Below are 23,822 nucleotides of genomic sequence, written 5' to 3'. Positions count from 1 at the left end.
CATCAACTTTAGTTTCCTTTTTGTACGTCATGCGGAGCTAGTGTATTCGAGTTAATTATTAACAATTTTTAACAGCAGATGGCGTGCACCTAACCACGATACTAGCGAACCTATTAATAAATGTGCTGCTATATAAGTGAACTATATTATACCATATAAGTCTGCTTTTTCGTACATTTGCGGCGATCCTGGTAAATTGTAGAACTTTCCGTTATTTCAATTAACGAGACAAAGAATATAAGTACGTTATTATTGTTCTTGTCACAAAATCATTAATCATATAATCAGATCATATATATTTCTATGTGTGTGATTAATTTATACTTAATAGAATACTGTTAGTCTTACTTTATACAATAAATTTATCTATGTTATATCAAAATTGTATTGTTGACTTAGCAACAGAATAATTCTTTTGCATTTTATTTATATTACTTTTTCCTTTTTTCATTAAGGCATCGATAAAGATACCGTCCAAGAGGGCTGTTCAGCCTTTTTGATATCATGAATGAGTCTAGGCAAAGAGGTAGCGATATGGAAGTAGATGATAATATTATTGCTCCGGTAGAAGTACCAATGGAAGTCGATGAAGATACATCTGAAAGAGATCCTAATGCATCTGCTAGTCTTGCAAGTGCAATGAAAGTTATGGCATCTTCTGGTACAGTTGGTTCCGTATCTATCAGTTTACATCCTTTGGTTATCATGAATGTTAGCGAACATTGGACTAGGTTAAGAGCTCAAGAAGGAACCGAACAATTAGGTATCTTGATCTTGCATTAATTTTCTTATAACTTTGAGCTTATCATTGGATGATTATAATAACAAGTTTTTTTTTCAGTTTATGGAGCGTTAATAGGAAAACAGAAAGGACGTAATATAGAAATTATGAATTCCTTTGAGTTATTATTTACATGCATTGCTGATGATGTTATCATTGATAGGGATTACTATAATACAAAAGAGGAACAATTTAAACAAGTCTTTAGTGAAATGGACTTTCTTGGGTGGTATACTACCGGAGATATGCCCAATGAGAGAGATATTAGAGTACACAAACAGATTTGTGAAATCAACGAAAGTCCGGTACTTTTAAAATTGGATCCAAGACCCAAAAATACAGATGTAAGAAATACTTCATGAAATTAAACTGGTTCCTAAAAAATTGAAAAATATTCTACATATGTGCTGTACCTTTTATTACAGCAATTATCTGTTTCTATGTATGAGTCTGTGATTGATTTAGTTAATGGGGAAGCTACTATGCTATTCGTTCCATTAACTTATACATTAGCTACGGAAGAAGCAGAAAGGATTGGAGTCGATCATGTTGCGAGAATGTGTAGCAATGAACAGGGAGAAAGTTCTTTAGGTAAAATATTTTTTGCTTCTTATAAATTCTATTCCTTTATTTTAAGATTTTATATAATTTTTATTAAATATCTTAGTGGCAGAACATTTGGCAGCTCAACACAGTGCTATTAAGATGTTACATTCGAGAGTAAAATTAGTTTTAAGATACGTGCAAGCGGTACAGAATGGCGAATTAAAAGGAAATCACGAAGTTTTAAGAGCAGCCTGTTCTCTTGGATATCGTTTACCTGTTTTAAATAATCCTAAATTTAGAGCTGATTTTTATAATGTATGTATTTAAATATTTGTATTTTTTTTTTCTATGTATTATATTTACGCAAATGTAATAATTTATTTGTATTTTATTTTAGCAATGCAATGATTTCGCTTTGATGACATACTTGGGCATTATAACCAAAGGTTGCAATAATATAAATCAATTTGTAAACAAATTTAATATACTATATGATAGACAAGGTGTTGGTCGGCGTTTGCGAAGTTTGTTTTTTTGATAAGTGAATGGAACATTTTGTTTTTTATACTTTCCTTTTCTTACAACTTATTAAAATAATAAACTCAGGATTTTGAAAATGAAATCATCAGTGCAATCGGTGAGTAAATTTTGCAGAATAATGGAGTACATTGTATTGAATATGGAATAAAGCACTAAGCAGGTACACTTAAACTTTAGTTTTATAAGTTAATCGACTGAAGTAAGACGTTTCACTTATATGAAAAAAAAATAGCTAAACGTAATGAAGGATATTTATGATACTTATAAAAAATATTTGTATACCTTATTCGCGTATGCTTTGATTTAGAAACAATAAACCAGGAATGCGGTATCTCATTAATTGTGTTGTAGGATATATTAACTATCTCTAAGATGTAAAGTCAATAAAGCCTGTGATGCATTGTGTGAATCATATTGCTTTACTTCACATTCAGTTTTGTATTATGTTATAAATAATATTGAAAGAACAATTTGACATAATCTATCGAATATTAAATAAAAAAAATTTCATATGTCGATTATGTAATTGCATATAAGTCGATTTATAGTGAAATTTTGTTTAAAATTAATTCCATTAGGCTTTTCTTATTATAATATAAAAAATAATAGATACTTTTTACATAAGTTTATACGGTCGCGTACGTTCAATACAAACATAATATAATACGCTCCAAAATGAGATACGTATAAATAGTACATAAGAGAATTATTTAATGAATACTTTCACTCGTTGTTTTGTAATGGAAGACCTCGTGTTAATAGATGCATTCTTCTTCACAGGCTACATTAATGTCTATTCCATATAAGTAGATGTATACAAATTATTTAATATATAAAAAGCAGCCTGTACATTTGTTTATAAAATATGACAAAAAATTGTTCTAAAATTCTATTCATTGTTACAATACCTTAGCTGTAGAAAGTTGTAAACCGCAAAGATTATTCATCAAATGGGAAATTTTCTGATCAATACTCTTTCACTTTTTACATTTTATTTCTATGAGATTGAGGCTTGCAACCTTATCTGCTAAAATTATTTATTATTCTTAAACTAGAGTTTATTGTATTGTGCAGAGTTTTATTTATAGTAAAAGCAGTATCTTTGATTATTCTCGATGAAAAAATCTTATTCATAAAAACGCAGAGTTCGCTTTTAAAATATCACTTTGAGAGTAAAACTTTGTCTCGTTAAATATTGATATATCTGCTGCAAAAAATAGAATTTCTTTTTTATTTTTATAGGTGTATATAAATTTTGTGAAATATTTCTGTTATTTTTGGACCATATGGTTACAAATTGAGTATAGATAAACTTATTTTCTTTTAAACATAAAACGTGTTTTGGATTTGTCTTCTTTCTTTTTTTCTCCTTTTTCTTAGCTTCTTTTGATATTAAAGTGCCGTTTTTCTGCTTGTACTAGCAATTACTCTTTGTGTTATATATTTATATATATATATATATATAATGTCTTACAAATTTTACTGTATAAAATATAGATCAGTATATATCGTGTTTTATTAATAATTATATGCAAATATGTTTCATTGTATAAACAAAGAATTAGAATTGACATGTTATACATTCGTGTTACTAATATATCATATTGTACATCTGTCTAACTTTTTAGTTGTGCTATAGTTATTATCATTTCTTCTTTTTCTTTTCTTTTCTTTTGAATACTGCTATTCCTATATAATCATTAACAATTTTTTTCCCTGAAAAAATGCACTTTTTCATATATTTACAGAAAATATCAGAATATCTACTTTTACTTCGATAGGGCTATTTTGTACAGCTTGTGCAGTTGCGAGACATCGTATTGATATGCTAAATGATAAAGTATTTCGTTTTGATCATTATCATTTTCATTTTTAAGTTTAGTCAAGTTCAAATCTTGGAAAGATAAAGTAGAAAAAGAAGTTACTTACTTTTACGCGATTCTTTCATTCCAACAATTTTGGATAAGAATAATAATGTTTTATTTGATGTTTTATAAAATTGACAGTATTAATGATTTTACATTCTAGTTGTTTTATTGAAATTATGTCAAGGAATTAAATTATAGATTATATTTACAATGGTTTTAGTTTACCAAATTGATAGAATGTAAGAATAGAACGTAAGTAATATCTTATTCGATCGTATACCTATAAATATCTTATTGCAATTTTTAAGTTTCAATTTTTTTTTTAGACCTATTTTTTTTCTATTATTATTATTTTTTTTAGTACCATATTCATTTCGATTCATTGTCGTCAGCTATTGACATTGTATTTTGTTCACGCGACATTAGTAAGCTGTCCTCTATCATAGTAGCAAGAATGTCTACTAAAACGGACAGCATTTGGTCAGGTTAAGGACTCAGCTTGTCCATGCCAATTAATTCTTCAAAAAGATTACTTCTATTTTCTACCCTTTTTTCTATTGCTTGTAAAGAAAACTTCAATGTAGCTGCAGCTAAATCACCTACTGACCATTGTCTGTCTAGAAGAACTCTAATTATCGTATCCAACTAAAATGTAAATAGTATTATTACTTTAAAGTTATTTTCTTCGTTTTATTTGAAAAATATAATTCGATTCTTACCTTAGATAAAGAACAATTTCCTGCGGTGTAATAAATTAATCTTGGTACACCTGCTAATGAAGCTGCTAGCCATTGTATGACAAGCTTCAATTGTGGATCACCTTTCAACCTTGACCCACAACCCCAATTGCCTGTTGCTACGGACAACAATCCGCCGATGTTTGAATTATTCTCTCGAGGTATCTATAAATATAATAATTATTACATTATTCTTTGATTTTATTTACCATACATTTGCATAAATATATTACATTTTCATATGTAATATAATTTTATAAAAAATATATAGAATTTGTAAATATTGTCGTGATATTGTATGCAAGTGCATTGACATGCAGTAAATGAATATTTATGGAACATAAAGTATCATTGTTAATAAACTATGAGACAGTCGATAAGAAGGAAGCATAAAAGGTAATATTTAGTTTTCTAATTTAAATATTTTGGTTATAGTATTTTGTTTTTCGTAAGCAAACGATGTTCGACTATTGTTTTATGTTTTATCGAATTATTGAGTTTTTTAGAAGTTAAGAAGATAATTACTAATTTATAAACGATCGAAATATATTATCTTAATTTTCACAAATAAAAAAAGCACATTGTAAGGTAGATAGAATGAGAGACAGATAAATGTTATGTTAATTATTAAAGTCTAGTTTTTGCTGAAGCGCTAAAGCAGTGTTTTTAATATTGATCATGCATGAATAATTAGTATATGTTGCGGTTCGTTGGTTTTTTCTTCTTCTTTTAATTAATAATTGATATATTTGTCAGATTTAAATTACGTATCTTTAGAGAGAAAAAGATAGATAATCGAAGTGATAGGCATCAGATAAAAGTTTGAAATTGTCGACATTATTACGTTCATTTCATCATGCGTTAGATTGTTACATAGATATTTATGTATACTAATTCACAATATCATTATTGTGACTCTAACTAAGAATAAGTCTGCTCACTTCATTTACTAAATATTGTATGGACTTCTCTATAGGATTTCCATGCGTAGTATTATTGACATTAGCTGATTCCGTAATATTATTATCATCAGTTCCAGATATCTTTCTATCTATAGACTTGGGTAGGTATACAGTAGTATAATCGTCGACCAAGGTTTGATATACCTCAGAAGTGAATGCAACAGCTCGCAGTTTCCTGCGTTGACAATCCTTCGTATCCTTTGTTATTGTAGCCTCATCGTTCAGAGCATCTTCGTAATATTCTATGTCTTCGGATTCAGTAACCTGTATGGTACAGCTTTAAATGTGTGTCTAATAAAATTTGAAATCTAACAACACAATATTCATTTGTCTAATTTTCTCATTGAAATTTTTGCTTATTTCATTTATATTATAATTAGGGTTATATATAAAAAAAAATAAATTTTTATTGTCTCTCATTCTATCTCAATGGCGGTACACGATTTAATCGAATGGAATTATTTTTTTATCATCTATTGAAAATAATAAATTTAGTAAGAAGAGAATAGACTTTTTACCGATTGTTGCCTTCTGCTTTTCTGACGTGCCAGTTCTAAACTTAAACTTCTCACAGCTAAAGCTAATTTGTGCCTTTGATTGATATCAGTCGAATCGATGAAAGGTTGTGGTTCACCTTCTTGAAGTGGAACACCTGCGAACGATTCGCTTAGGGCTCTTTTTAATAAAGAACCAGCGAATCTAACAACCGCTCTGTCTCGTGCATCCAATTCCCGATTTTCATCCGCTGCGATTGGATCTTCCAACCATTTTGATAATTGCTCATAGACTTCTTCTAATTCGGAACAGAAGTCTAATAGAATAAGAATGAAAAATGTTTGTTCAACGTATCGAAAATATCAAAGTTACATGTTTTGTATAAAATGTATTTTAACTTACCAGAATTATATTCGGTACTAAAACTATATCTACTGCTAGCATTGGTTTCTTTTCTTTGAAACGCTGGTGGTTGACTTTGTCGGAATCTACCCAACCACTTTTGCTCTGCTTCCAAAGACTCTTTTAAAAAATCTTCGTCGACCGTTTCATCTCGCAAAACGAATCCCCTTGAACCTCCTCTTTTGAGCCTGCAACATTCGGTGACACAATAGTAGTTAACTTATTAGTAGCTAACAGAAGGGATTATTTAAGTATAAATAAAGAAGATTTACTTGATATCCTGATCACAAACGTTACTTCCTGTGATACTTATCCCAACAGCGTAACTGCTTTCTCCGGAAGAAGTATTGGAAGTAGATGCACCAGTAGCTGTACTTTCTCGCTTGAGAGCTTCTTTCAATCTTTGTGCAAATGTACCTCGTCTTTCGGGTGTATCCAATTGCGAGCTATAGCGTCTTGTTAACTTTTGTTCTTCTTCGTCTAAAATTGATTACAAATTCTAATAAAAATGTTAATTGTAAGCGAATCCCGAGAACAATATTCGTTCTTCTACGTACCAACTTCTTCGTCCATTGTATCTTTTGCACTATGAAAACTATCCGTACTTTGACTATTGCAACTACTGTAAACAGACATTTGACCAAGTGATTTCCGAGTGACTGGTAAAACTTCACCGCTAGATCCAAGAACGATGAAACGATTTTTCTTGTTCGTACAACTGCTATCCTTGCAAACTCTTCGAGGGCTCGCTGATCGAACGAATTTACCGTTCGGTTTTGTTCGAAGTTCAGTACCACTCGGTGATTTGCTCAATTCACTAAACGTCGTTGTTTCAGCTGTTACAATTAGTAAATATAATGGTTTAATTTAAATTATAATAGTAGGCATTACTAGGAAAGTAATAGTTTAAATTGTTCAATTTCTAACCATCTTTCGTGCCATCACCAGCCTCGTAGAATTTATTTTCATTCTCAATTTCAGGTGGAGTGCTACTAAAACTTTCACCAATCGGCGACAATCTCCGAGCTCCTAAACTCCCATCGGGATCTAATTCAGTTTTGATTGGATCTGTTGGGCTACTCGGTACGTGTCTTTGTCGGAATCCTAGAAGAGATTTGTTCATTTCTCTTAAAATGTTGTCCTCTTCGAATTGAGTTAACGGTAATCTTGAATAATCTTCTGGATCTATACAGCAAATGGTTACCTTCAAAAAAAAGATAAATAATTAATTCAAATATTTTTTAAACATAAGAAAACATATTTATTACAATTAATATAATCAATTACAGTATTTGGTTTGGGAACAGCTTCAAATATTGCTCTGTTATGGGGATCGTTTATGATAGATATACGTCTAACATTTTCGACTACCAAAGCTTCGTTATCCTCCAAAGCCTCGACTGACAAAATCGCTGCGATCATTTCTGGATGAGTTGCTATCTGGAATAATAGATATTATATATTATGATTGATATTACAGATGTTATATACAGATATATAACAATTATTTTCTTCGTAATTTGATATATATACTTATTTAATTAAACAATTATATTTATTTACATGTATGGTTTCTTGTGTGATATCACCGTCGAGTACTCCACCCCCGAATCTCGCACTTGCGAAACAAACATAAACGGTTTCTGTTTCTTGTCTTCCCAAACGACCTTCATGACGAATCGTTAATGGACAAAGTGGTATATTACTTTCGAGCCAATCTTCAATAGTCAACCATTGCTTTGATGTCATTACCTACGTACAAAAAACATAAGGGATTAAAATAATTGTCTTCTTTATTATTTCCTTTATTTGTTTGTTTATCCTGATTCATATCATTCTTAACAAACGCACTTTCATTTTACCTGTCTCGAAATAGTCACTCGTCCATCCAAAGCATCTTCGTTTTCGAGATAATCGTAGTAACGAAATATACTTCTCAATTTTGCCTTCTGACAATTCCTAAAACATAGCAATATCTTCGTTAATATTTCGTCAATAATTATTATAATTATTTTGATTGGGATTTGACTCACGTGTGAAGATGTTTGAAGAAATTCGTGAAGTTGAAATCTCTTAAGGTGGGATGTGTCTTTGTCGTTCTTTTTGGATACGTTGAGAAAAATGCATTAGCGATGAGAGAAGAGACAAAAGCGTAGCTGTACTCGACGCTATCTCCTAATAAAAAAAAAGAAACAAATTATATTATCTTTAGGTACATGTTTGTAAATGATCGCAAATGTCTTATTGAAATATTAAAAAGTATTTTTTATGTTTTAGCAAATGTATTTGTTTTTTATATTTTTAATTTTGTTTTTTTGTTAAATATTGTATAATTGATTACCTTGTTGCTGTAGGCTGTAGTGTAAGCCCAGAGGAGGTTTTGTGGATCTCAAAGATTTAGCTCTCTCTACCATTCGTGGTATTGTTTTAGTGAATATTTGATCACGCTCGTTGGAGTCGAGATCCTCATCGAGAAATTTCCCTAATCCTGTAAACAACTCGGGGTCTTGAATGTCCTCTTCGGGATCTAGGCTTATGCTGAAACGAAAGTTCGCACTGTTGTTTAAAATAATTAAATGAAATAGACAAACAAGCGCCACCTTTCGTAAAGCGCGAAGTAGAGATCTCGTTTATAACTTCCTTTAGTTGGATCGTTAAGAATGTTCTTTTTTTATTATTCTTTTCCATAAAAGATTCGCGAATATCATTTTAAGAGGGTCATAAAAGATGAGACATTATAACGAGATCCTTTAAACGATTTTCTAATGCGCAGACGCGACAAGTTAGTCGTAAATTTTACATTCCTTTGAGCAGTAACATCAAACAAAATAAAATACAGGCGTGAGATCATCGACCGAATATAGTTTCGCGTTTGTGTGCATTGTCGTATCTTCACCGAGTTAATTTTGCAACTATGTCAAACGGAAATGTTATTATAAATTAAATAAGAACAAAAAAAACATTTTATTTCTTCTTTTCTATCTATTTTTTTTTAAACATTTTTTATTCGTTGTCAGTCATTTTAAATAACGTAGAAACATATCTATACCTACGCTTGTATTAAACGCAAGTACACGCACGTGTGTCCTTCGTGTGTTTTTATTATATTTTACGCTACGTAATATAATACAATAAGATACGTAAAATGTCACGCTTACTTGCACATGTCGTGCAATCTCTGCATCGCGTCCAAAAGATCCGTGGAGTTCTTGGCGAGTGCTGCTCTGTCCAATTGTTTTACCACAGCTGGCCACCATGGTAGGTCACAAGGAAGCATAACTAAAGCCATTGTAGCTAAAAATCTGTTGAGAGAAAAAGAGAAAACAACAAAAGTTGTTCGTCATTTCGTTTAGTTGGAAATTTTTATATTTTTTGTTTCTCACCTATTCGAATGATTTTCTACTATTTAGGAAACACTATTAATAGGACAAAGATTGATCACGATGAACTGTTCACACCGTGAAACGCGTATTTTTTAATCGTTTGGATTTACGAGACATCACGATTGTCAGTTAACATTTTCTTTGGCATCTAGCCCACGGTGAGTTGTGTTCTATTTCGTATTGACCTATATATATATATATTTTCTATAGATATTATTATTGTATCGCGAAAGAGTGAATTTCTATCGTAAGAAGGAACGTTTACAGGCAGGTCTACGAAGGTGCCTATTAGATTGCAACGATGCTTAGAAACGATATCGACCCTTTTTCTCCCTAGCTTACCCTCTTACTAAGGGTCTTTCTCGGAAAAATCTTTACTTGCTATGTTATCGTAAAAAATGATCACACCATAACTTAATACGACGATAATAATTCTGATAATAATGATAGCGACGACAATGGCGACTACGATGTTAATTAAAACGATTTCTTAATCCTTTTTTTATTATAAGACTAATATTATTAATGAAACAATTTTTTTTATTTAGTATAATAAGAGGTATCAAATTCTATCTCTGAAATTATTTTGGACAAAATTTACTTTATATTATTTATCTTGATAATTGCAAAACAAAATTTAAATCTAATATTATTAATTGAAGCTGTTTTATATTTATCTGCGAATTAATATCATAAATATTATCTTTTTTAATTACTCCTTTTAGTTGTTGAAAGTTTTATTATTTATTTAGATTCATAAATAAATAAAAAAAAAAAACAAAAAAATGCATTTAAAGGTTCGTTTGATCACATTACAAGAGTCTTCTCCTCTTTGGTGAGTCGAGAGGGTGCGTTACGTCCCGCGACATTTCGTAAATTCTACGCATGCGCAATGCACGTTGATATATAATTAGGCGCTTTCTCTTGCAGCAGGGGCGAGATAGACGTCGTTCGAGGTATAACGCACCGTTCCTCTCTCGACTTATTTTCTCGAACAGGGCATCACCCCGTTTATATAATCACCTTTCCTTATTTATTCGCCGGCACTTTTACACATGCACACACTCTCCCTCCTTATTTTTCTCTGTTTATTTTCTCTGTTTATTCTCGTTTGCTTTATTCGATTCTTCAAAGGAAGAAGAAGAAGAGTCAGATCTTGAGACGCGTTGTCGCGGCGCCGCAAGGCACGACGCTCTGCGACCAACTTCTTTTTTGATCCTTCAAACGCCTGTACATATTTTCTTCCACCCCCTTCTAAGCGTATAACTTTTTTTCTTTTCTAATCTTTCTTCTGATATCTCTCTAACTTTATCACAATTCGTTCCTCTCTCTCCCTCTCTCTCTCTCCCCTTCTCTTTCTCTTTTTCTATTTTTCTCTTCTTTTTTATTTTTTTTTTAATTTTTTTTAAACCTATGCTATCACAAATTTGTATCTGTTTAATCCAATTGAATATCTTCTTTTTTTTTAGGACCCTTCAAACTTTAGGCCGATCTTCTTTTTTCTTTGATTGGAGTCACTATATACTTCTCTTTAATTGCATTCCGGGAAAGAGGAAAAGGGTTAAAGCCAAAGGCATGGTATTTAATCTCAGGTATTTAATCTCTTTACTTAAGGGCGCACGAAAGAACGAGCGCACTGCCACGGATGTTACTACTGCCGTTGTCGTACGTGCGTACGTCGTTGTCTTCATAGGATTTTGCCGGTCCCCGTAAACCCGGACTATCTATCCCTTCTCTTTCTCTATTCTTCCATTTCACCACCCCGCTAACTCGTTATTTATAGAACGGCGTCGGCGCCCTGGACAAAACCCCTATATGTATACAACTCCTATTGCACAGTTTCAAACGTTCCAGCCGAAGTAATTCTTTGTTGATAAGGTCACTGCTTAAACTAAACTTTCTACTTTACCAACACAGGTAAGACAAGAAATCATATTTTTTATTTATTATGGAATTTGAAATTGACTTACATTAGTTTCATCTGATGTATAATAAGGAAACTAATAGTAGACAAATGCCTTTAGAAAAAATAATAATTAATAAACTATTTCTGTTTATCGATCAGTTAAAGTAGATTTCTTTTTTACCAACAGTGATAGTAAATTTCAGTTTATTGACGGCCGATAACGATGTGGAACTCTGTCTTGCTAATATGACATAATATAAGTCAAATAAATTGTTATGGGAATAGTAACATATTTTAATATATAAATGTAATACAATTTTATTATAAATAATATATATATCTTATATTATTATATGTATATATCTTATATAATTTTAATAATATATAAAAAATATAGCTGGAAGCGAGAAGGAAATACCTTGAAGGATATGGGTAAAAATTGCTAAACGCATATATGAGTCGTTAATCTACACAGGTAGCTTTCACTGGACGTATATATGCGTCCTAAATTCACATAGATAGCTTTCGCTGGAGACAAATATGCGTTCATAACACTCAAAGGGATAATTGAAAATTAGAGATTACACAGAGTTGTGAAGATTATATGCATTAACGATTTAATGTCACGTTGGTTACTAATAACCCACATTAGACTTGCTATTCAGACCGTTGTGGTTATTTTTTGAAAAATAATATTTCATTAAAAAGTGCTTTATAATATCATCAGTTCATGCATTATTATCATGTATTATGTAATTTTCATAGTGCAGGCTTTGAATGGGACGGAAAGTTAGGGAAATATAGATCGACATCCAACAGGGTTTGAACAACAGCATTTTAATAAGATTGAATTTATTTAGCCAAATTGTTAGTACATTGAAGTAAACTCAACTACAGAAGATCTGAGTGCTATTAGAGAAAGAGAGAGAGAGAGAGAGGATGAAATGAAATTTACAGTAAATCAAGTTCGTTAAAGTGGTTCTTAGAGAGATAGTCCTAGTTACATAGTTATAGCCAGATTAAGTTAACATTAGGGTCGATATATTTATTCCTGTTCTGGATGTGTTAACTGGTTGAGGGTACTCCAAATGCGCTTGACTGAATGTCGCATGTCACTTAGTTCGGTTGACGAAGGTAGACAATGGGGTAGATATCTCGGTCGCCATAATTTGAATATCATCTAACGTTGTCATGACTAATAATCCTCTACAACTGAATTTTCTTTTGTCTACAAAACAATTATTTAACGTGTGTAAGTTACGATATTTTTTATGATATAATTAGATGATAATAAGTACAGAGTGAGCCAAAAGTTCCTGCGTAATTTAAAAAAATTTACTACACCCGTTAGAATTTTTTTTTTAATCATAAAACTACCTTTGCAGTTATAATATATTTAAGATGATCTAGGAACTTTCAGCTCACCCTGAATACTTATGCTTAAAAAACACGATAAACTTTCAGATATGAAGTAATCAAGTAAGTTTGTGCCAAAAAAAAATAAAATAAAGAAGGAAATAATAAACAGAGAATTATAAATGTATATCTTTGTAGTTTACACGAATTTAGAGAGGGTTAAAATAAAACTATAACTATAAATATTGAATCATTTGGATTAAAATTAATAGACGACACATCCGTTTAGTCTTAAATTGAAAATTCTCTTATCTAGAAGAGTTTTGTATCATTTGTCTTACAGATATATCCTGTGGAGAACATTTGGTCAAGCTAAGTAAGAAAAAAGAAAAAATAAGAAAGAGAGAGAGAGAGAGAGAGAGAAAGAGAAAATTCCAACGAATCTTTGATAAAAAAGAGAAAAACGTCTCGTACTCGTGAAAGTGTAGGAAAGAAAAAGCAAAAAAGAAAGGAAATATAATACTTCTGAGTAAGTAACGACGAAGGAAGGAGTGAGAGCTCGAATAGAAGAAAATTGTTGGAAAAAGGGAAAATAAAGACGGTCGAAAGGTGCTTCTGTACATGCTGGACACGCTCCACGTCCATTTCTTTTAGCCACGTTCTACGCAACGTCCATTGGTCGGGCACCTAGCTTTATTAAATTCCCGTTGTGCAGTATTGTCCGACCACTTTTACCTCGACTCGCGGTTCAAACAATTATCTACGCGTTCCTTTTAATCTCGCCAATTCGACGTTCGAGATGATAAGTCCCTTCATTTTTGAGTCTTTGAACGAAATCTTTCGTTCAAATTTTTAATATCTTTTTTTTTTCAATTTCGATTTAATCTTCACGTTTGAAACGATTATTTTCAATATTTGATTTTAATCTAATGTGAAAAATTGTATTAGATTAAAAATTGGTGAACGTCGACACATTCATCGATTTGTTGTTTGAAAGAATAAACAAAAAATAAAATGTTCTTAGCGCTATTAGTTTCTAATAGAAAATGGTCGAATCTATTTTACGGTTCAAATTGAAAATATACACTTATGTAAGAAATTCTGCGTTAGTACGTTGTTTCCGTTCGAGCACGCCGTGGAAATACTTCTCCTACCGTCTTTAATCTAGACTAAAGCTAAACGTTATGTTTCCTACGTGTTCGTGAAGATCTTCTCGTTCGGTTGACTTTAACCGGCTGAATCGTAGTTGGGTTTGTTCCATTTCGAAATACCCGAAAAAAGGCAGACATACTTTTATCTTTCGAGTCTTCTCCATTCTTTTGGTGTGTATGTATGTGCGTGTTTTTCTTTTTTTTTTATCAATTTAAAGTGATTCGGGGAAAAAACGAAAGCAAATGGGAACATAACGAAAAGTTAGTTTTTCGTTGATAGGTACGAAACTATTAAAACTACAAATAAAATGTTCACCAGGGAATTTTATTGAAAAAATTTTTATTTTTGTCGGAAAATAATTAAAAATTCACTGAACAATGTGCGGGAAAACTACTAACTCGTTACGATGATAAAAAGGATAGAGAAGCTTGAAGCAAGTTTGGGAGGAAACAAAAACAATATTTTCAGAATAACTTTGTTTTATGGGTTGCGGTCATGACGAATGCGGTTTTATGCATTCGTGATAATCTTCCTTCGAACCTGTTGATATGCCATTTCGAGAGTTCACCATTTGTTTTTCCTACCATCAAATTGTTATTAATACATTGTTGATAAGCTATTACAAATATGTAAAGAGTAATTTTCACATGCATCACGATCATGCATTTTAGACAAATATGTACATGTGTTCGCAATGAAATAGAATTATTATACAAATTCAGGAAAATCGATAATATCAAATTAAATTAAACACCATGTAACATAATAAATGATCTTATAGTTACGACTAACATAATATTGGGTTGGCAATTAAGTGATTGCGGACTTTTTGGTTGGCAACTAAATGATCCTTCCTCTTTAAAAGTAGGCATGAAAGAGAGAAAGATTCACGAGGGGATGTTTCTTTCAGTAAACGAAACGACAACAAATCAAAAAAGAATGAAAAACATTAAGAAAATAAATATTGTTATTTAAATTCTTAACTGATATTAAAATGTGCCGATTTTTCGGTTTTCAACTAAGCGAAGGTGTTTATTTTAACAAAAACTCGAATAATCGGCACACCGAAAAATCAACACACCGAAAAATTGGCACATTTTAAATCTATTTTAATAATTTCTTTATATATATATTTACGTAAGTATTTATTTATACAAAGAGATAGAGAGATATATAGATAGATAGATAAAAAGAAAGAGAGAGAAAGAGAGGGCCCCCGGGGACCTGTAACTTTTTATTAAAGAAACCATACTCATTTAGTTGCCAACCAAAAAATCTGCACTTATTTGCACACCTTATATGTAACACATCACTCAATAAGTTTAACTAAAAAAGACAAATTTTTTTTTAGAAATTCCACTTTATTCATCAAAATACTCTCCTTCAAGAGTGATTTGATCATTGATTCAGTCATTTTAACGCTCCTCTAACTTTTTGATGCCCTTGCTAGTCGACTTTTGAGTTTCTGGTCGCTTTGGACGACTTTCACCGGTTGCTGTCCACTCAGCTGACGATCTTTTTGATTCAGGCGTGTAGTGGTGGATCCATGTTTCATCCATTGTCACATATCAACGCAAGAAATCCTTTTTATTTCGCTTGAACAGCTCCAAACAGTGCTTTGAATCGTCGACGTGTTGTGTTGTTTCTGGTCCGGTGTGAGAAAACGCAGCACCCACTTCAAAAGCAACTTGCGCATGCTCAAATTTTCATGTAAAATTGTAAAGACACTACTTTCTGATATCTTCTAGGTGTCAGTTATCTCACGCAACTTCATTTTACGGTCTTTTAAAACTACTTTGTGGACATTTTGTATGTTTTCCGGAACAACTGTCGATTTTGGGTGACCAGAGCGTTCAGCGTCATCGGTGCTTATACGTCCGCGTTTAAATTCAGCATACCAGTCAATAATAGTTGATTTCTCTGGTGCAGAGTCCCCATAATGCTTATCAAGGCACTGTTTGGCTCCAACAGTATTTTTCCCCATTAAAAAACAGTGTTTCACCAACACAGGGACCTGTGTTTTCAATAGGTTTTTGTTAAAAGTAACCATGCTCACTTAGTTGCCAACCAAAAAATCCGCAATCACTTAGTTGCCAATTAATAATTATATAAAATTTATACACGTGTTAATACAAGTATATACTCGTCATGTTTAAACAATATTTAACAAAAATCAATCAAAATTGAACGAAATGAATTGACGCTTTTTATTAGTGGTCGTTAATAATATCGATAAATTTCTCGTCAAATTTCATTATCAACTTGATCGTTTTATTAGTCGTCGAACGAATGCAGGATTAGAAAATTAGCCTATTATGTTATTAAAATGTTAATTATTCAAATTATTCACTTGAACCCTTTGATTATTGCTACGAAACGTATGAATAGTTATTATTCTTTTAAAACTCAATACTAGTTTAATTTTCGTTCCAACAATTTCATCCTTTTCATTCTTTTATTGTTATATTCCTGAAATACGTTTGCCACGCATAGTATATAGGTACAGAAATATATATATACATAGAGCATATGTAGTACATTGTTCAATTTGGCGTATCGTGTTAGTCGTTCGCGAATGGATCCATTGCCATACAAATATTGTTTTGTTGCAATTTCGAAATAGTCTGGGTAGGAACCTGGTTTGCCCGCATTGCAGTTTCTAACAGTACTAGCGACAGCACTACTATTAGCAGCAGCACTAACTGCACTAGCACTAGCACCAGCACCAGCATCAGCAGGAGCAGGATCAGGAACAGTCTGGGGTGGCAGACACATAGACGTAGTAGAACGAGTTACATCAGCTAATTGTTTCTAACTGGATTAACCGACGAATTGTATGAATGTAAAGCCCGGTTCGTATCTCTGCAAGTCTCTCACCGCACCTTTCCACCATTGTTCTTTGATCATAAGGGAAGTGGGTTGAGTTTTAGACTCCTTTTCGGGAGATTGCCTCCGGTTATTCTTGCCATTGACCTGCTACTAACATGAGACCTCATACAAAACTTACTTTTCCTTTCATCATTCTAGAGATAATAAGTACTCTTATATTATATATTGTTGTTATTCATTATATAAGATAAGTAAAAAATAAAAGATATGTTTCAATTGTATTAGTATTACATTTTAAGAAGAATTATCTTTGGAAATTTAAATCATAGGAAATTTATTTTTTGTATCTTTGTTTCAAAAATATTTAAAATAATATAAATAATTTTATTAATATTTTTATATATATATTTATATATTATTTTTTATTATATATAAATATATAATAATATATATATACGTAAATAAGTCAAATAATTCATGTGTAATAAATTGTTAAGTAATTTTAGGAGATAAATAAAAAATAAATATTTAGACTTTATCAGAATTATCTTAAAAAAAAAAAATTATATTCTGAAATTAAAATTAGTTAAACTTTTTTTTTGTGTTTTTTGTTGTTGTTGATATACACTAGAACGCAACTGTCCAATTATCAGGTACTTTGAGAAAAAATGTAGCAGATATTTCTTCTCGAGTATCATTTTTAATTGGAAATCTGCTTAGGATTATCTCTCTAAGATTCTCGAGATCGTTATTATTTGCTCAAAGAATTATATGCCCCTCGTTATTTACAAATTCTCGAGCCTCCAACAAAGCAATTTGTCGTGATATTCTCGATAATAATATCTCCTTGATTATTTTCTTTTTCTTTTTTTTTTTTTTTCCATAAATTTTGTATAATACATTATTCTTATTCGACGTGAATTAACCTTAATGAGATTCTCTTCAAATGATTGAAATAACAGACAGATAAAGGGAAAAAGAAAAAAGGAAGGAAGGAAGAAAGGAAGATAAATAAAAAGAAAACAAGATCAGTAGATTAACAGAGTGACAATAATAATACAAGTAAGATATGTTATAAAAAAAATGAGAAAGAGAGAGAGAGACGTAAAGATATATTCGATGAATTATTTCGATATCTCGAATAACAAAATGATACAAAACTTTGCATTACATTGCATTGCATTGTACTGCATTGGTGAAACAGGAGAAAAGATGATGAAAAAATAAAAGGGAGAAAACGAATATGCGAAGATGTAATACTCGCTTTTATTTCAATTCTACAGAGACACCGAGAGTGACAATTTTGTTTTTCTAAATTCCTTTTGATTCAACAACCATGTGAAAGCTTGATGTTGCGTCTTTATTCCTATTTTTCTATCTCTCTCTTTCTCTCTCTTTCTTTTTCTATCTATTTATCTATCTTTTTCTTATTCTTCTTCTCTTTATTTATCTATTTCTCTCTTTCTATCTTTCCTTTTACTTCTCCAACGTATACAAACATACCTTGGATCACGAAAGAGGGAGAGAGAGAGAGAGAGAGAGAGAGAGAAACATTTCTCGCGAGAACACATTTATCAACGCCTGCTACCAAGCCACAAGAGAGATAAATAATTTTCACAGGCTGCAAAATGTCCTGCTTGTTCTACCTCCCTTTCTTTCATAGACGACATGTCCTTTTCCACATTTTACCTCTTTCTCTAGAAACTTCGTTGACCATATTGCGTTCACTGGATATAATTAGAGTATGCACGTGTACGTGTACGTGGATGTGAGTCACATGTGATGTAAGCATATGTGTTTTTTTCAGGAAAGTTAAATCGAATTATTAAATAGCTTAATTTATTTAACCCTTCTTTTTTCTTTGTTTGTGGCCTTTTTATGGGAAGAAGGAGGAGAGAGGGTGAGGGAAAGAAAAGAAAAATATAATAAATCAAAAAAGAAACTAACAATGAGTTTACTCGCTAGCACGCGCAGGTGATTTGAAAACATTGCTTGATGGATCCTGATTAATTTAACTTTTAAATCGTACTACTAGATACGACGTATTATCACGACACGTGCAAAGTTTCAGATTATTCATTTAAAATATTTAGTTTTGTGTAGAAAAAATTTGTATATCAATGGGTTGATAAAAGAAATGAGAAATCGATAACGATATTAAATAATTTTATAAATAAATTGCATTATTATGTTTTGTATTAATAAATTAGGTGGATGTTATTTCTCGAAAGAGTTTCCATTGAATTCGTATTTGAAAGAAACTAAAGCAAAGAATGCTGAGACCGATGAAGAAAACGTCGAGTAATTGATCCTAATTGATGAGTCAGTATAAGTTATGTAATTATTAAGCCTTTCTTTTCTTTACAAGCTTTCATGTTCCAAATTCTTCTGTGTCTACTATTCAAGGTCGTAAAACATTATTTCTATTTGATCCTGCAATTTAATCAATCGTTTAGAAATTTATTTATGATCAATATTTTTCAAACTTTAACACGAAAATACATAATTTATCATTCGAGAGGAAGAGATAGAGGGAATTATATTCTATTTTAAATCAGGAATAACAGATATTGATCCATATTCCTGCACATGACATGTTAATTCCGTGTTAGAACCGTTTACGATCTCTGGATACTTTGGAACATAATTTAATTAATGATCGTTTCATAATTATGATATCATATATTGGTACAGTTTAATAGATAAATATTTTCATATGCTGTTTATCGTGACATTGAATATATGATCTGTTTTTTTTTAAGTATTTAGTATATATAAATCTATTTATTTTTATATATATTTGAAGATATTTAAACGTTTGTGTTTAAATCGATTGAAAAATGTAGGTAAATGTTAATGAATTCATGTAATATTTGTTAAAATATAAATATGGTAAATTTTATTATCCGATAGCAATTTTACTAATTTTTAAAAAGAAACAAGTTTTTTTAAATTTCAAATAGACTTATATCACTTTCCAAATAAAATATTAATGAGTTAACATTTTATTGAGAAACTATTATTGATAAATTAGATAAATTAAGAAGGATATTATATCGTTATGGCCTTATTATTAAAAAGAAATTATCCATGCTTAACTGGAATTAATCTTAACTCAATTTTTAAGAAATTTGACTTATACCACTTTACAAAAATTGTATCACTTTAATACATATAATAAACATTATATATAATATATACGAGAATGGATTAAAAAAGGTTTTGAGTCATAATATAAAAAATACTGTTAACTTTTTACAAAAAGAAGTATGTTTGACAGAAAAGAAGAATTGTTTTTATGTTAGGCTCAAAATTTTCAATCCATCTACATATAATATATTATATACAATTATTTTATATATTTTATATATTATTATACATATACATATGTATATAAATATACATATATAATATATGCGTATAATATAATTTTTTAATATTCGATTTATACATTTAACATTTTCGTGGTAAAATAGTATTTATATGTAAAATGATTTGAAAAGTTTGTCGAACTAGAAATATGGCGATGCAAAGAGATGTTACGGGGATGAAAAGTAAAGGAAATAAAAAAAAATGAAAGTAAGGAATGAGTAAATTCAAGGCGAAATATTCAAGTTACTTCTTCAAGAGTTACTGATACGCTCGGTCTCCCTTTGTATTCTGTTGCTGTTGCTTTCGCAAATGCGAATCAAATAAAAAGACGATTGTACTTTAAACGATTCTCCTAGTTGGAGAGACTCGAGTTCGTGAGCGATATTAAATAACTTTCTTCGCGATCCTAGACTTAAAGATTTACGTTACGCGTTTCTAAGTTAAAATGGAAATTGAAACAATGTAGAACGCTAATATTTATTTTTATTTTCATTTCTTTTTCATGAGTATTAACGAAATAAGACGCGTGTGCTATTATTTTTTCTTTTTCAACTTTTCTAATCAATTAATTTTTTTGTGCAACTTTCGATAACGAGAATAAAAAGAATAATATCAATCGAAACGAGCAGCGACGTGCATTGCGCGCAAATCTCTTTGATGTGAGTTTGTTGAAGGGATTATTTAGAAAACAGTTCGTAGAGTTTTTGATGTATTATATATAAAAACGGAAAAAGAAAGACAAAAGAAAATGTTTTTCACTGTAACTGACCGTAAAACGTTCGACTCCGGTGCTCTCTAACCATTTTCCAATCTCTTCGCGTTTCCCTTACGATTTACTTGCTAATGGAATTCTGTTCTCTCTTTCTCTACTTTCTATCTCTATTTCTCTTCGATTTTCCGTTTTAAGCATGTCGATATCCAATTTCGCGAGTGCTTTAAAGACCATCCTCGGACGACTTTTTATTTTTCTCTCTTCTTTAACTCTCCCCACTCTCCATTCCTATTTATTTTTTACCTCTTTTTTTGTGTTTTGTTTTTATTATTATTTGTTTTTATTTTTTTGCACCTGCACCTCTTTCACACGTCGAACGTACAACTACCCTGCAGTTCTTCCAGTTCTCTTTTATTCTCCATTCGAATTTCGAACTCGAACCGTTATCTAGGAATACTTCCGTAAATTATAAACACTTTGGATAAGAGATTACACGTATGCAGAAAAGTAAAAAAAAAGTTAGGAGAGTACGAGGAGGAGGAGGAGGAGGAGGAGGAGGAAAGGAAGTGGTGGGAAAGAAGAAGGGAGTAAAGATGGGTTGGTTTCGATATTGGAAAAGCCATTTTTCCGCCAACTTTTTCTCGACCTTCGACCTAAATCCTATCCCAGGCAGATATACTCTATGAAGCTCCTTTCGTTCACTCGAGGGAACAAATTCGGGCGAATGGAATCAGCCGATAATAACGAATGTTCGTCTACAAAATTTAATCAACTTTTGAATTCGTCGAAAATTCACTAACGCGGCGAAGATATTGTCCTTTACATGGTGAATTTTTATACGTATATATTACATTGAATGATTGAATTTCAAAAAATTCGATAGTATCGATACTTGTGCCAATATTCAGGCATTATTCTATTCGAGTATCAGACACTTATCGATACCTGCGTTGTCGATATTCGACGCCTCTCCTATCTTTTCAATATTTTTATGACTCTTTTTATCTACTCTCGTTGGGAAAGACTATCTTTTATTTTTTTCTCCCTCTCTCTGTCTTTTTTTTGCCATTGTGGGGCACAAATGCAAATTAAAAATAAAAAAGGGACGATCTAGGTAAACGGCTATTCTTTCTATTTTTTTTTCACACACGTATATGCGCGTGCATGTATATACGTACTACATATATGTAGATCGTTACATATAATTTGTGTGTGTGTGTTGTTTACGAGCATTATCGACGAACCCCTCGGTGAAAGGAACGAGCGCTTCAGTGGTGCGTGACAGAATTGTTCACGATCAGACGAGCATCACGCCTCCACAAATTTTGCACGAACGGTCGATTATCCTTCCGTTCATTTACCTGCGCGCGACCGATTTTCAAGCGGGAGATAAATACCTAGGCTTTTCGCGGTACACACATTCAAACACGCGCGCGCGCACACGCTTTCCTTTTTTTTTTGGTCGAAGTCCTTTCTTTCTTTCTCTTTCTTTACTCTATTTATTAATAATATATTTCAACAAAAATTCTGAAACGAGTAGAATCTTATCATATTATCTTATCAGAAAATTCGATGAAATTTGTGTATATTATGGGAATTGAATTTTCTTTTCAATATTGATATTTCTACTTCTTTTCTTTTCCATCAAATTTTCTCCCTGCGTTTAGATATATGCTTTAAATGACAGAAAGACAGAAAAGTTGGATGGCCAAAGTTTGATAGGGAAGTACAGTTTGACTTGAAAAATGCTATGCTAAGGAAATACTAAAGTTGAATATAAGAGAGAAGTTACAAATGTAAGCGAAAGTAGAGAAGAATTTCATCTCATCTATTGATATCAATCAATACTATTTCGTAGTTTTATTTTAATATTATCGAGAACAATCAAAAAAATAACAATGAAAGAAAAACGAAAAAGAACAAATTATACACTTTTTCACGAACGTATAATGCAAAAATGTTTGTAACTAAAGTCAAACTACGAATTTCGTTATATAAAAATTGCAACCAATAAAAATTGGTAATTTCCTTGAATAATATTTTCTTTAACGTTCAAAGAAAAAACGCAAAGGTGGAAATGCTCAAGCAAAGATCCATAGAGAAGCACTGCGTGAGGTCCTGTTTGGTATAACATGAAAGAACGTATCCCATGAGAGTCAGGAATAGAGGAAACATACTGTACGCGAGTTTAGGAGCAAGGCAAAGTTTATGCAACCGGACGCGCGCGTTAGATGTCGCACGTAATTGAATGTAATTCTTATTCCTCTCACGTATGTCCCGTAAAGCCGTCGTGAGAGTCGGGTAAAGCGGTAAAATCGAGCAATACATGTTTGCATATATGAACGTACACGTGTTTGTTATATGTATATATAACATATACATATATACATATATATGGATAGAATGAGTCACGTAATCTGTTACAAATCGTTTTTATCTTTAAATGTAAATAAAATAAGAGACATCTATATTTCAGAACATAATAATTTGATTATATAAACTAATCATAATGGAAAATAATAATAGATTGTATCTGTATGACCGAGTTATCAAATAAAAACACGTTACATGATTCACGTTAGATATACATGTATCTACGCACGTATATATATATATACGTTTATATAACGTACGTTGTCTAATTCTAATGTTTGAACTTTTTTTATCTCTTAATTTGTCTATCTCTATCTGTCGTTTCCGGATGCAAAATTAGGCTATATAACTTGTCGGAAGAGCGATTAACTAATTTATTAATTCACTTGTTTGTGCTCCCCGAAAGGT

The 23,822-nt window shown here is 31.3% G+C and overlaps 2 protein-coding genes across 6 annotated transcripts; one reads left to right on the top strand and one right to left on the bottom strand.

Moving 5' to 3' along the window:
* Positions 1 to 75: 75 nt before the first annotated feature.
* On the top strand, positions 76 to 2,276 carry LOC122516160 (COP9 signalosome complex subunit 6). The gene is made up of 6 exons (XM_043633747.1): positions 76 to 241; positions 456 to 763; positions 842 to 1,125; positions 1,207 to 1,372; positions 1,449 to 1,642; positions 1,725 to 2,276. Exons 2-6 carry the CDS (start codon positions 505 to 507, stop codon positions 1,863 to 1,865), a joined length of 1,044 nt encoding a protein of 347 aa, XP_043489682.1. The 5' UTR covers positions 76 to 241; positions 456 to 504; the 3' UTR covers positions 1,866 to 2,276.
* Positions 2,277 to 3,141: 865 nt separating this feature from the next.
* On the bottom strand, positions 3,142 to 11,472 carry LOC122516157. 5 transcript variants are annotated; one of them, XM_043633740.1, is made up of 16 exons: positions 10,738 to 11,472; positions 9,715 to 9,899; positions 9,490 to 9,633; positions 8,673 to 8,869; positions 8,365 to 8,506; positions 8,194 to 8,290; positions 7,895 to 8,083; positions 7,619 to 7,771; positions 7,259 to 7,535; positions 6,889 to 7,167; positions 6,604 to 6,811; positions 6,332 to 6,519; positions 5,953 to 6,245; positions 5,414 to 5,698; positions 4,455 to 4,637; positions 3,142 to 4,380 (listed from the first exon to the last, which is right to left on the bottom strand). In XM_043633740.1, the coding sequence occupies exons 3-16, from the start codon at positions 9,618 to 9,620 to the stop codon at positions 4,222 to 4,224; spliced, it is 2,781 nt and encodes a 926-aa protein (XP_043489675.1). In that variant the 5' UTR covers positions 9,621 to 9,633; positions 9,715 to 9,899; positions 10,738 to 11,472; the 3' UTR covers positions 3,142 to 4,221. The 5 variants fall into 5 exon arrangements, with proteins under 5 accessions (XP_043489675.1, XP_043489678.1, XP_043489677.1 ...); XM_043633743.1 differs by having other exon boundaries at positions 5,579 to 5,698; XM_043633742.1 differs by having other exon boundaries at positions 5,953 to 6,227.
* Positions 11,473 to 23,822: the final 12,350 nt, after the last annotated feature.

This window comes from Polistes fuscatus, unplaced genomic scaffold (genome assembly GCF_010416935.1).
Source record: "Polistes fuscatus isolate 324 unplaced genomic scaffold, CU_Pfus_HIC Scaffold2, whole genome shotgun sequence".
Taxonomy (NCBI): Eukaryota; Metazoa; Arthropoda; class Insecta; order Hymenoptera; family Vespidae; genus Polistes; species Polistes fuscatus.
This window is presented reverse-complemented; position numbering and strand designations above follow the sequence as displayed.